Genomic DNA, 14,144 nt, shown 5'->3' on the forward strand with positions numbered 1-14,144 from the left:
AACTGAAATCATGACTCGCTTCATAATTACAATATCTGCCATAATGTCATATGGAGCAGCCCTCATTGAAAAGTAATACATCATATGAAAAACAAAACAATCTGAGGGCTGACAAAACTATATTAGAGGCGTCCTGATTTATTATACTTTTAATGGCATCTGCAAGAATTTGTATAGCTATGGTACTAAATCTGCTCTACTGTAATATGTTTATTCAAATGATCAAAAGTCAGCATTACTATACCAACAATCCATGTTTTGTATTTGTACTCACCAAATGATGAGTGAGAAACATGGCCTTCTTTACTGCTAACATCAAAAGAGTAAAGGTTCCCTCCTCCTAAAATAATTTAAATCCAGTCACTTTCTTCTGGAGCTTCTGTAAACTCCTCAACATGTTAGGATGCTGCCTTTTCTCTGGTCTGGCTGCCTGGGGCTGACTAACAGTGGAGAAGCCACCCTTAAGAAAATCAATCAGATACACACCCTCTACAAGTATTTCATACAGCATTTCATAGTGTTTCATACATAGTTTATAAGCAATATCATGAGACAGCCCTGTGATTTGCTATGGCTGAAATGCAAAAATGTCACTTGTTTGAAGCTGTTTGTGTTGACTGTTATTAGATTTGTTCCCTTCTGTCAAAACTTTAGTGATTCTGCAATCAAAACTATTAATTCAGTAACCTGATTATTAGACTGATTAATTAGGTGTATTGTTTGGATTATCTTTAACAGCAAATATCAACTTACATTAGCCTGCGTATCATGAGGCTGTACGATCTTCTCAGCCTTCTTCACAACTGCCTTGTTTTTCATCCAAACATTTTTCTGTTTGTCCCGAGATTGAGCTAGGTTGGAAGTTCTGGCTAATCATAGCTCCATTAAAAATACATCCCCTACTCTCCACCTGCTCCAATTTTCCAACATATATCAGTGAAAACTGCTAATTTGTAGTCAGTAAACCAAACAAATAGAATTAGAAGAAGAAAAAACTAAAACTCTTTCATGGTAGTTGCAACTGGATGCATTTACATATGATCACATGAAGATGAAATCACTAGGGGAAATAAGGCAAATGGTTTGGCTTGTGGCCTGCATTAATTAACAAGCAGCCATTTAAGGATTGCTAGACATTAGAAATATGTCTAGTGTGTTTGAATTGAGAACTGAGGAATAGAATCCACTGCTGTACATAAAAAATACTCCTTGGGGCATCTTTGTAACCACGTCTCATCTGCGGAGAGTGCTAATGGTAAAATCAATAGCCACTAATGAGACGCTGTGCTTTTAGGAGTCTTTGTGAGAGCGACAGAGAGAAAGCAACAAAAAGCTGAGAGCAGCGGGCAAAAAAAAAAAAAAAGAGAGAGCGCTAGGGAGAGACAGATCCTCACCGTTCCATCTTCCAGCAAGAGCTGCAAGGAAGGGTCGCCATTTTTGTAATCCTTGGTGAGCTCAGCAGACTTCCACACCTCCTCTGCATCGGGGATCCACACCCGTGCACACTGACAAAGAAAAGAAAAAAAATATATTAAAAATAACTTTATAACACTCGAAAAATGCAAACCAATTCAAATGCCTGGGTTGTCGACATTTTCCATTTCCACCCAAAACCCCACTCTTTACTTGGTGCAGTTTATTCTCTATGCTGACAACGCCTCTGTTAATATGAATAATATGTTTGAAATGCTTTAATAATGTTGAATTTATCTGACATTGTGATAGTTTTCTCCACCTGGTTTTCCAAAATGAATGGATTTAAGAGATGTTTTCCAGAGATCCAGATGACTTATTCACTGAAGTTTGCACCACTTCAACGCAACTAAAACCTTTTTTGGAGATTCTTTGTTCCTCTCTCAGTTAAAACAGGATGACCTCAGAGAAGACAATGGGCTGTGTTTCCACGGCCATGAGCACATGGCCCATAATGGTCAGACAGGTTGTGGGAACAAACTGTTGAGCATGTTGTAGCTAATAAGTACTGAAAAATGCAGTTGTGGATATTTATGACCAACTCAAAATTCACACTCACACTTCAGCCTTTGAGGACTTGTGACTGGAGGCAATCAGCTGATCACAGACAGTGATCACTACAGCCTGTCACATGGCTGAGGAATCCGGCTCACAAATGTGGATGAATGTGGTGCACCCATGTTTTTCCTTGACATTACATAAGGCTATGTGTGTGCACGGCAGAACCAGAATGGATTTTATCTGGTTAAATTGTTTCATGTGTATATTGTATCATGTGTGTGGCATAAATGAGAAAATATTATTTATAAACTGTGTCTAAAACCTTTATGTGTTATAATCTTAACATGGAGGAGGATTTACACTTTACTGTGAGATACATTCAGTAAAATTACCAGAATATATGGAACATATGCAGGAAATCGCTAATGTAGAAATGCCTGAATAATATCGCTCTCATGAAGAGTTGGGTAGCTAAAACACATGACGATGAGCTAAGAGAACAAATGATTTCACTGCTTCTTGTAATGTTGCATAAACAACTGAAGGCAACTTTTTCAGAGAGCTGAGAGAGAAAGGCTTCATTGTAAAGAGGTACAGCCTCAGAAAAATAGGTTTATTTGGTGTGTTGCTTAACCTCTGATCATCTGAATCATGCCATCATGGTAAAATAAACCCTTGCTCTCCCTCCCTCAGTCTGTCTGTCTCTCCTTCTTAGTATTTAGAGTGGTGTGATGGGAGGTACAACCTCTCAGAGGACAAGGAAATTATATAGTTTTTAATATATCTATGTATGTTTTTATTCATAATTATGCAGTGCATTACTGGAAGTGTTATTGACATATTTTTCTTCGAAGGTCCATCACCACCAAACTCCCTGGCTGTCAGATTTCTTTCTTTCTCCAACCCTGCAGGAGCACGAAACACAGGGTCTGTGTGATCAGTGTGGTTAGGTGGTGAGCAGTGTGGTTTAGGTTCGCCTCTGAGTGAAAGTTAAGAATGATAAGTTATAACTTGCCCACTTCAATGGACTTATTTAATAAAAAAATTATCAGAAAATAAATACCATTCATGCTTAAAGTGGGGTCATGGGACCCCCAGGGTTCTTTGAGGGCATTCTCAAGGGTCCCAAGCAAAAAGAGGTTTAATCTAACAGCACTATCAAAGCTTAATAAAGCTTAATAAAGTCCACTAAGGCGAGGTCAAATATTAATGGATAAGAATATATTGGAGTAAACATTTAGCCTTGATGAGAGGCATACAATTTAACCATGGCCTGATATAAATGGAAAAGATGTTGGCCTTAATTAGGCAATTGCTGTCAGGCTGCGGCTCTGTCCGGCTTCAGCTCACAGAAGGGATGTGTGGATTGTGAATGGAAGGATTTGACAGCATGGGGATGTTGAGGTGACGCAGAAGAATAGATCAGGACAAAAGAGCCAGTGTTACCCCACTGAGCATGTACAGAGTTGCAGAAAGAATATCTCAGTATGGTAGACCCGGGGAAACGACCAGCTTGGTCAAAACGAAGGTCACAACCTCACACCTGCTCATATAATTGCGTAAAACCAACATATCTGTCAGGTCAAACACCTTGTTCATTTCAGACATCCTTCTTTCCTCAAATTAAAGTTTTTTTAAATTAAACTCTTCCGATTACTGCCACAGCTAGTTTATTAGGGCATTAGGAAAAGCTGCTCTTCCAAAATTGTCCAATCAATGATGGCACATATATAATGGCAAATGTGTCAGCCTGAATTTCAGGGAAAATTTCAGAAGGGATGCATTAGAAGAAATCTAGAAAATACTCATGTATGGTGGAGCAATGAAAAACAATGAATCCTGTGTGATGCTTACACAAATGAAAGCAAGGAAAAGCTCATGTAAATTATATTTCATTCGGTCGTACAGGGTGAAACTGGACAATTTATAAACTCTTCAAACTACCTAAGGGGAAACAGAAATGAGAAAACCATCAGCCAAACCTATTTATAACTACAGGAGAACAGTATGTTTATAGCTGCTTTTTCCTCTCCTCATCCCACCATTTTGCAAGCGGTTTCACCTTTTTGGTCCCTGCAGGAGACTGTACCAGCAGTAGCCTCCTAGCAACAAAGACAGAGAGGAGGACATAGACATAGGGAGAGGGAGAGGGAGGAGAGCAGTCTAAAAATAGGAACAGTGAGTTTTGAGCAGTATCACACATCACAGACAGATCACTGCATTACTGGGCACACTTCCTGCTCCCGTTGATCATCCTTTCTTTCCCTCACACACACACACACACACACACACTTCACACACCACTAGGTGTCAAACACGATTATCCTGAATTTGTTAACACCGAAATATGCTGCCAATCAACACAATCCTTTTCTACTTCCTTGTGTGTCTGAGAAGTGGCTGAAAAGACAGACAGAAAGCAACACAAGTCATATTTTTACACCAAGAAAGTCTCCTAAATTGACAAAACGAAGTAGAGATGAAGAATGAAACACAACCTCACACACACACTTGTTTACATGCGTCAAGGGCATCATCATCATCCACTAGAAAACACCAGCTGGAAAAAAATGGAAGCTGCAGAGAATAATATGATGAGTCAGAGTGCAGTCGCTCTGTCTGCCACAGAAGGATGGACAAAGGATCAGGATAGTGGGTTATGAGTGAAATCACATGTGGCATCAGAAGTCACATGACCCAAATGTCTCTATATTGAACTCACCTTCACATGTACAGAAACTGCATGTCAACAAGAGACTAATATTAGTGGTTTATATTTCTGTTTTATTTATTCTTAATCAGGGCACTGGGAGTGATCACACTGATCCAAGGGTCACATGATTTCTGTGTAATTTGTCTTGATACAGCTGTCAATAGGAAACTAATCACTAATACAATAAGGAGAGAGAGCGCACACATTCAAACACCTTCAGCTTCAACCTGCACCTCATCAGTAACAGATGCTCCTGAAATGTATGTTGACATACACAATGTTATGTGCTTAATCCTCACTTTGCAAACCTTGCACACTGTGAAGCTCATTTCAAGCTCGGTCTTCTGGGGCATTCGGTAAATAGGGCTCTATAAAAATTGGTGATCACAAAAAAACTGAATTCATTATAGACACAGAATAACACAGAACTCGTTGACATTTTGCATAAACCTTTTTTTTTATGGAATAAAAAGGAATGTATGTCAGGAAAATGCTCCGAGGGGGGTCACTAAAAATGCACGGCCCCCTACCCATGAATGAATGAATGAACGTGGTCACTTGAACGTAGTAGTGAATTCCCAGTGGGGGCACCTGAACATGTCCAGGTTAATTGATGTAAATGTACCTTGTGACCTGAGCAGCACAGTGGAACAGTGGTTAATGCTGTAGCCCCGCAATAAGAATGACGCCGTTCGATTCACGGGGTGGGCATCTGAACGTCTAAGATAATTGGTGACGAGTAATGTATGTAGTAATGGATCCCTCCAGAGACTAGAGACTAGACCAGACTAGACCAGAGACCAGACAGTAGAGACTAGACCAGAGACTAGAGACTAGACCAGACCAGACTACACCAGAGACGGGACCTCCCGTGAGACTAGATCAGACCAGAGACCGGTCCCCTGCAGAGAGTAGAGACTAGATAAGACGAAAGACTTGACCCCTCCTTAGAAAAACTGGGAAAAAAGAAAGAAAAAAAAATATGTGGGAAATTTAAACAGAATTTAGGAAAAAATAAAACAGATTTTATAGGTCTCCAGGTATGAATCGATGTTTTGGCACACCCCCAGTAGATAGTGTAGGACAGTAGGACAGTAAGGACTGCTAGAGTTTGAGTGACTCACATAAAACATATTTTAAGACTGGTCAACGTAAAAACAGCATCAGTGGAGATTACTGGTATAAAATACAGACTTCTCAGGTTATAATGTGATAACTAGGAGATTGGGCAGCACAGTGGCATAGTAGTTAGCGCAGTAGCCCCACAGCAAGGAAGTCGCCCATTTGGTTCCCGGGCCTGGGGCCTTTCTGAGCGGACATCTTGTTTAGGTTGATTAGTGATTCTAAATTGTCCATTGGTCTTATTGTAAGTCTGAAGGGTTGTTGGTCTCTGTCTGTTGGCCCTGTGATGAACTGGCAACTTGTCCAGGTCGGCCCCGCCCTTGGCCAGTGTGAGCCAGGATTGGCTGCAGCACCCCCCGAGACCCAGAAATGGATAAGCAGTAGAAGATGAATGAATGAATCAATCAATTCAGATCAAATTGTAGGACAACAGTAATTTAATATCAAAATAATAGTTGCAAAGCAATGCTTCAGTGCCACAGATGATTACTCTGATAATTATCAGAACTCATAAATAGCAAAAGGTAGATGGTACCTGCTTGACAGTTACCTACTCTTACAGTAGCTATAAGCAGGCCAGTTCAGAGCAGGAAAGGGTGGCTCCTGAAGGTACAAGGCTGCGCTGATGCTAATCCTGGTTTAACTGAGAGAAAGGAGCAGGACCTGATTACACTAACTCTGGGTTTAACACAGCTAATCTTATTCCAGTCAACTACACCGCAATTTTATTGCATTCACATATGGCTAGAGGTTAGCTATACTGCTAATACGACAAAAGCTTCTCCTTTAGATGATTAACCACAGACAGATACAATGGACATGGATTAATGTGGGCATCCGAAAGGAGATGGTGGAAACTATAGGTGCATACGTGTTAATGTGATGTGTTAATTAATAGAAGATGCCAGATTAAATTAAAGCCATCCAAAGCCATTTGCCACAAAATTAATCTTAAAGACTGTTTATATCTGAATATAATAACATACTGAACTGGAATATAAATGGCTGACATACTCTTTTCATTGTTTCTTTAAATGATTATCATTTTATCTGTACACCCAGCCTGTGTTCATGTGCCCTTGATGCTGCTGCTGAGTGTCAGAGCACTCCTGAGACTGAGGTCACAGAGATCAGGGCACTGGGAGTGCATGTACAGTGAACTGTCTGTGCATCTACAGTGTGTGACTGCTGGGGGGTGTAGGGTTTAACTGCAGGGCAGGGAGAAGTGTTTACAAATCTGCACAAAGTCAACAGCAGATTAGAGAGACTTCACCCTGCTAATACTGAGCTTTCACTCTTGGACTGGAGTCCCTCTGGCCTGGTGTGCCTTCTCTGAACCCTCAAAGGCTTTTTATCCTACTTAGTAATGCAGGCCGCTAGAATAAATCTGATCACTTTCATTCGTGGTCCAATTTATCTTTAAATATGTGTCATTTAAGCTTTGATTCCAGAAGATAGGTGCCCTTTTTTACCACTGAAACTGAACTGATTTCGTCATGGCCACTACACTGTCGGTGTAGTTGAAAAATCCCTGAATAAAACCAGACTCTACTGAGGAGGAAAATAATGCTCTTAATATTAAGAAGAATTAAGGGAAGTTCATGGAAGGTGCATCATAAAAGTGAGTCAGGTGGAAATACATGAAATTTTTCTTACAAGACACAAAGGTAGACCATCTGGAGAGCTGCAAGGAAAATGTTTTGCGCACATATTCTCAGTAAAGCAGTCAATGCAGTCTCAGTCTGCAGAAGCCTCGTCACATGATGCCACTCATGTGAGAATCTGCTGTTTTTCTGCTCAGCTAGGCAGACGCAGCATGACGCCAAGATTTAGAGGCCTCAACCTTGGTGGAGAGTTTGGTCAGAAAGACCCTTGACGGCCTTACTTAGCCCAGGGGTGTTCCCTTAGTAGACTCTTAGCACAACTAGCATGCCAATGTGCAGTGATGGTCAAAGATCAGAGTCTCTTACTAAGAAGCTCTGTTACTACCCTGCAAGTAATCACATTAGTTTAATCAGACCAGACTCCCTCACTTGTGTTCGATATATCAGAGTGGGACAAGGGGAGAACACAATGTTGACAAATAGTTGAGCTCTTGACTTGCATTTATAGCAGGGAAACAGTATAAATCTTAATATCAAATACAACAAGAGGCACTATGTTCACATGCTTTTTTCAATGCTGCATCTTGAGCTGCAAAGGCACACTAGGTCCACCCTTAGAACACTAAGTTGATCTGAAAGTAGTAGCAGTCTCAACAAGAGCCAAGTGAGATATAAGTACACAGCCAGGTACCTACGCATGCCGGCGTGAAGACTTTGTTATTTAGACTGAGGCAAGAACTTGTTGCTAATCCAAAGATTTTACCCTCTGACTGATTTCAGTTTCCTGACTGTTTTCTGCAGAGGTAAATCCAGAGGAAGGGTGTGTCAAGTCTGGGGCTCCATGTTAACCCAGCCTTGAGCAGCCCACAGCAAAGTCAAGACCAAAAGGCTTAAAGATCACACATTAAATAACTGCATGTAAGCTAAAGATGGAAAATAGCCAAGCCTGTTTAGAAATTAAACACTTAAGAAAAAACCTTACTTCGACAAACATGTATTCCAACTCCCGGTTCATCTCGTCTCTTTATTGATCCTCTAGCTCATGCTACGAGTCTGCTGGTTTTCTGGATGCCTCAAGTCGCACACGGCTCAAGAGCAGACACTAACTGATCAAGCGCTGAACTCCGGTGCTTGCTGCTGGATGAAATCTTCCCATTGTGTTTGCAGACATAAGCAGTGTTCACTGATGCTCCCCAAAAGTTCCTCATCCACTGACAGATGACTGGACATCCCTGCTGTCTATCACATACACGGGCTTCCTTCCTCGATCACATGAGCTCTGAAGCACACAGACTCTTGGAGCGAGCAAAGAGGACTTTCCCACAAGCCACTGGCATGGCAACAAATAACAACTGTCCTACAGACATGGGGACAAGCGCTAAAGCTGGATCTCATTCCTACACACACACACACACACAATATTTTTGGGGATATTTGAGAATCATTAACTTAAATTTTAACTTATATAACATATTTTTTTTTTTTCATGATTGCATTAGCATCACCATCATCTCCATAAATAACTGTGATGCTGTAACACTTTTTTTAAAGGGTTCTTCTTTGACATGTCTGTTTACTTACTTACTTTAACCAAGTTATGTCAATGATCTAATGCACATGCTCTAAATTAGGGCAGAGGAGAACTAAAATAAATCCTTGGCATTAGATCATGTAAAATTCTCCAACTGATACAACGGAGGTTGCGCCTCCAGTAGTCTGAGATATTTATATGAACTGCTAATGTGTAACAAGTATTTAAATAACAAATTGTGTTTTGTTATTATTACCGTTACTCTTAATAAAATAAATTACCACAGCTTTCTACCATGTTTATCCTTCCTTCAAATCATTATGTCTTTCCAAGTTGTACATATTGTTTTGTTTTCACAAGTTGGATGGTCAGACTTAAAAGCCATGTTGCTTCTCTTCATTCATGAATAAATCTTTCACTGAGTTATAAAACCGCCTCTGTAGCATCTATGCTGGGTTGAAACGGTCAACCGTACTGTGCTTCTGGCATCACCCCAATCAATGATGTAACAGCAGGTGCTTTACCCTCCTCACTGGGACAACAGGTGCAATACAAAGTGATTGGTCTGTGCTTAATGAAAAATCGCCTGCTATTACAGATTTCAATGTGTTGAACACACTTGCCTCCAGTCTGTCCTCAAGTAAATCTTCATCTTTCCACTAGGATAGCAAAATTAATATAAATCTAATCAAAATAACTAGAGGACCAAGAGAAATTTTTAAAACATAGATCCATCAATTTTTATGAAGGGAAAACGTGTCACAAAAGATTGTTGTTGTGTACGTTGTGAACAACGTAAATGTTGAGGTGCTAAAAAGACAAGTCGAATGCGAATGGTATGATCAAGTTAACACCGAAATCTGAAGAGACAAATGTTTGTTTTTCAATTCAGGTTTCTCAATTAATTCTGAATCTAATGATTCTGAAAATAAAGTACATGTTCTTATTGCGGTAAAGAAAAACAATCAAACCAAGTGCAGTGTGTATTTTTAAACTTAAACTAGCTTGTTTGTGGAAGAGCATTTCCAGCTCTTGATCTTCAAATGGAGAAACACATAATTTCCTTTTCCTGGAAAGTCCATTTCTACTTCTTGTCACCCAGCGTTGTTTTTCCACCTCTGGCCATAGTTTTGATCATGATTTCTCTTTATTTGGCTAAGGTGGACCAACAGACCAACATGGGTCTAATGAGAGAGTCTTCACCTCTGCTTCACCTCTTTCCTACTGGTGGTGGTCAGATCAGTGAGGCCAGTGTGCGTGCGTGCGTGCGTGTTTTGAAGCAAACAGCGCAAACCCACTGAATAAGCTTCTATAAGGCTGACTCATACACACAAAGGGCAGAGTGTTTCCCACCCCTGCACTGGTAAAGGAAATCACAGAGAGGGGTCTGACATCAGAGGCTGACTTCTAAAACAGACTCTACCATTCAAAGCAGATACTAACTTTATGTTTCCGAGCTACACACACACACAGACGCGTACTTTCCCTACTCCTTTCAAAACCATTTAACACCCAACAAGTTACTTTAGGGAATACCACACTGAAACTGATGTATAAGATGCAAAAATCTGCTGGCAGAGCCAAAAGATTTGCCAGCCTCAGACAAAATCTATGAAAACTGAGTTGTGGCTGGTTTTAATTTCACACATGGGGGTTACTTAATCAAAAGCCAAATATGTATTTTTTTTTTTTTTTTTTTTTTAGCAAATTTATAATGCAACCTGAGCTGTGCGGAACTACTTTCATTTAGTTAAAGCCACCACCACATCTACCAGAAACATTTCACAATGGGAAAAATGTGAAAATGATTAAATGTATCATTAATGATGGCCACAAAAACAAAACAGACTTTTTTGTTTTGTTTTGTTTTTTTTGGGGGGGGGGTTCACTGAAAAAAAATTAAAAATAAAATAAAATCAATTTCCTCAAACAAACAATAATTGTAGCTCATTGACAACTTGAATAACCGTTTCAGTGCTAAATGCAATGCTCAGTTTGAGTCTTTCTTTCACCTGAAGATTAGTCCTAACTGGTGAACATCCCCCTGGGAGCTAGCATGGACCACTTGCTCACACAGGGTTCAAATCGGTGTCATCTGCTTTTAAGACACCATCATTGAGCACCTGTCTATAGCCCTAAAGACAGCAAGGGCTTGCTCTATAGCCGTAGGACTGGGTGAGTAGTGTTTCAGATGACATGAATACACTGCAGGGATTTTCTGCAAACTTATTAATATTTAAGCTGCAATGGACACACACTGACATGTTTTTTTTTCTCCAGCACAACAGTTAATCAACCTGAACACACCAGCTGTCAACAAGGAGAGGGTGGGTGACGCATTTCCTTTCACACACACACATATACACACACACACACTATTTCCAGTTTCACAACAACAGCATTGGATATAGAAATACTACAATAGCAGAATCACCATCTATGACCTTGTGAGCCTTCAGTGTAACATGTAGAGCCTCCCGGAGGAGCCAGGGCCTCCACTGGTCTAATCATCCACGATGCTCAGAGGAATAACGCTAAGGGGGAAAGATGGTCAGAGGAAGGATGCTAAGGGGGAAGGATGCTCAGAGGAAAGATGCTAAGGGGGAAGGATGCTAAGGGGAAGGATGCTCAGAGGAAGGATGCTCAGAGGAAGGATGCTAAGGGGGAAGGATGCTCAGAGGAAAGATGCTAAGGGGGAAGGATGCTAAGGGGAAGGATGCTAAGGGGAAGGATGCTCAGAGGAAGGATGCTAAGGGGGAAGGATGCTAAGGGGGAAGGATGCTAAGGGGGAAGGATGCTAAGGGGGAAGGATGCTCAGAGGAAGGATGCTAAGGGGGAAGGATGCTCAGAGGAAAGATGCTAAGGGGGAAGGATGCTAAGGGGAAGGATGCTAAGGGGGAAGGATGCTCAGAGGAAAGATGCTAAGGGGGAAGGATGCTCAGAGGAAAGATGCTAAGGGGGAAGGATGCTAAGGGGAAGGATGCTAAGGGGGAAGGATGCTAAGGGGGAAGGATGCTAAGGGGAAGGATGCTAAGGGGAAGGATGCTAAGGGGGAAGGATGCTAAGGGGAAGGATGCTGCACTGTCCGGATGCTGCGGCCGACGCTGCATCTCCCAGCGGACACTGGAGCTGAATCGCTCGGCTCACGGCCCAAATATTCGGGTCAAACAGCCGAGACGAGTAACAACAGTGATGTGAAAGACTAACACAAGGAGATATAGACGCTGGGGTTTGGGCTGAAGCCAAATATTGTTCTTAACGAGCCTCCATGATGGTGGCACCGCCTCGGCATCGTCCCAACCCCCTTGTTTCCAATAAGAGGAGGAGGGAGGCGATGGAGGCCCGAGGGAAGGAGATTTCTTGGTTAGGAGAAGGAACAAGGTGACAGATGAGCAAATAAAAAGGGCAAAAATCATCATTTCCTTCGATGCATGTGTAAAAACCATGTCGCGTTTTCACATCTCCCCTCAGACACATCTCACAGCTTCTTCTTGTTCATGTTTCATTCATTTGAAGCCGACATCCGCCGAACTGAACGTTTTAATTACAGAAATGTTCATTTAGACATTTTTTTTAGAGAAACCAAAGTGTCCGTCAGCTCGACCATTAAAAAGCTTTCAAAGACCGTCCGTCGGCTCGGACCGTTATTTAGCCGTTGAGCTAGCCGTTAGCATCCAGCTACACGTCCAAAAACGTTCATTTGTTTTTGTGTTTTTGCTGTTTGTTTGTTTGTTTGTGTGTGTGTTACCTTTGTGTATAGCTCCGACGCTGCCATGGCGATTGACTCGCTACGTGCCGTCTCCGATGTGGGCTGAAAGGCCGGCAGGTCTCCGGGCTCCGGGCTCGGTGTGTGTGCTCATGAAGCGGAGGCTGAAATCTGCGCTGCTGAGGACGAGCCTCCTGCCGCCATCACAGCCGGGGGGACACAGCTCCGGGCGGCCCAGGGCTCCGGGGATCACTGAGCATTCTGGGTATGATGGATGAAATGATTCAGCCAAACACCGCCCGGAAAACTGCACCACCACCCGGTCAAAGGGAGCCAGTACACCAACAACGAGGGGGGGGGGGGGGGGGGGGGGGTGAGGGAGGAAAGGAGGGAGGGAGGAAGGAAGGGAGGAAGGAAAGGAGGGAGGAAAGGAGGGAGGGAGGAAGGAAAGGAGGAAGGAAAGGAGGGAGGAAAGGAGGGATGGAGGAGGGGAGGAAGGAAAGGAGGGAGTGAGGAAGGAAAGGAGGGAGGAAAGGAGGGAGGGAGGAAGGAAGGAAAGGAGGGAGGAAGGAAGAGAGGGAAGGAGGAAGGAAAGGAGGGAGGGAGGGAGGGGGGAAGGAAGGGAGGAAGGAAAGGAGGGAGGAAAGGAGGGAGGGAGGAAGGAAGGAAAGGAGGGAGGAAGGAAGAGAGGGAAGGAGGAAGGAAAGGAGGGAGGGAGGGAGGGGGGAAGGAAGGGAGGAAGGAAAGGAGGGAGGGAGGGAGGGAGGAAAGGAGGGAGGGAGGGAGGGAGGAAAGGAGGGAGGAAGGAAGAGAAGGAAGGAGGAAGGAAAGGAGGGGGGGAGGAAGGAAAGGAGGGAGGAAGGAAGGAAAGGAGGGAGGGAGGAAGGAAAAGAGGGAGGAAAGGAGGGAGGGAGGGAGGAAGAAAGGAAGGCAGGAAGGAAAGAGAGAGGAAGGGAGGGAGGGAGGAAGGAAGGGAGTGAGGGAAGGAGGAAAGAGAGGGAGGAAGGAAGAGAAGGAAGGAGGAAGGAAAGGAGGGGGGGAGGAAGGAAAGGAGGGAGGAAGGAAGGAAAGGAGGGAGGGAGGAAGGAAAAGAGGGAGGAAAGGAGGGAGGGAAGAAGGAAAAGAGGGAGGGAGGGAGGGAGGGAGGAAGAAAGGAAGGCAGGAAGGAAAGAGAGAGGAAGGGAGGGAGGGAGGAAGGAAGGGAGTGAGGGAAGGAGGAAAGAGAGGGAGGAAGAGAGGGAGGAAGGAAAGGAGGACGAGAGGGAGGGAGGGAGGAAGGAAAGGAGGGATGGAGGGGGGGAGGGAGGAAGGAAGGGAGGGAGGGAATGAGGAAAGAGAGGGAGGAAGGAAAGGAGGAAGAGAGGGAGGGAGGGAGGAAGGAAAGGAGGAAGGAAGGAAGGAAAGGAGGGAGGAAGAGAGGGAGGGAGGGAGGAAGGAAAGGAGGAGGAAAGGAGGGATGGAGGAAGAGAGGGAGGGAGGGAGGAAGGAAGGGAG

General features: G+C 43.2%; 1 protein-coding gene across 3 annotated transcripts in view; it reads right to left on the minus strand.

The window, feature by feature from the left end:
- Positions 1 to 12,908, minus strand: part of myo5aa (myosin VAa) — a 43,232-nt gene extending 30,324 nt beyond the window's left edge. For all 3 annotated transcript variants that reach the window (XM_029497908.1, XM_029497909.1, XM_029497907.1), the window contains exons 1-2: positions 12,693 to 12,908; positions 1,395 to 1,505 (exon numbers count right to left, since the gene is read on the minus strand). In XM_029497908.1, the coding sequence (XP_029353768.1) occupies positions 1,395 to 1,505; positions 12,693 to 12,719 (138 nt within the window). In that variant the 5' untranslated portion in view covers positions 12,720 to 12,908. The remainder of the gene's footprint in view (positions 1 to 1,394; positions 1,506 to 12,692) is intronic.
- Between the last annotated feature and the right edge of the window lie 1,236 nt (positions 12,909 to 14,144).

Source organism: Echeneis naucrates, chromosome 3 (assembly GCF_900963305.1).
Source record: "Echeneis naucrates chromosome 3, fEcheNa1.1, whole genome shotgun sequence".
In the NCBI taxonomy this organism is placed as follows: Eukaryota; Metazoa; Chordata; class Actinopteri; order Carangiformes; family Echeneidae; genus Echeneis; species Echeneis naucrates.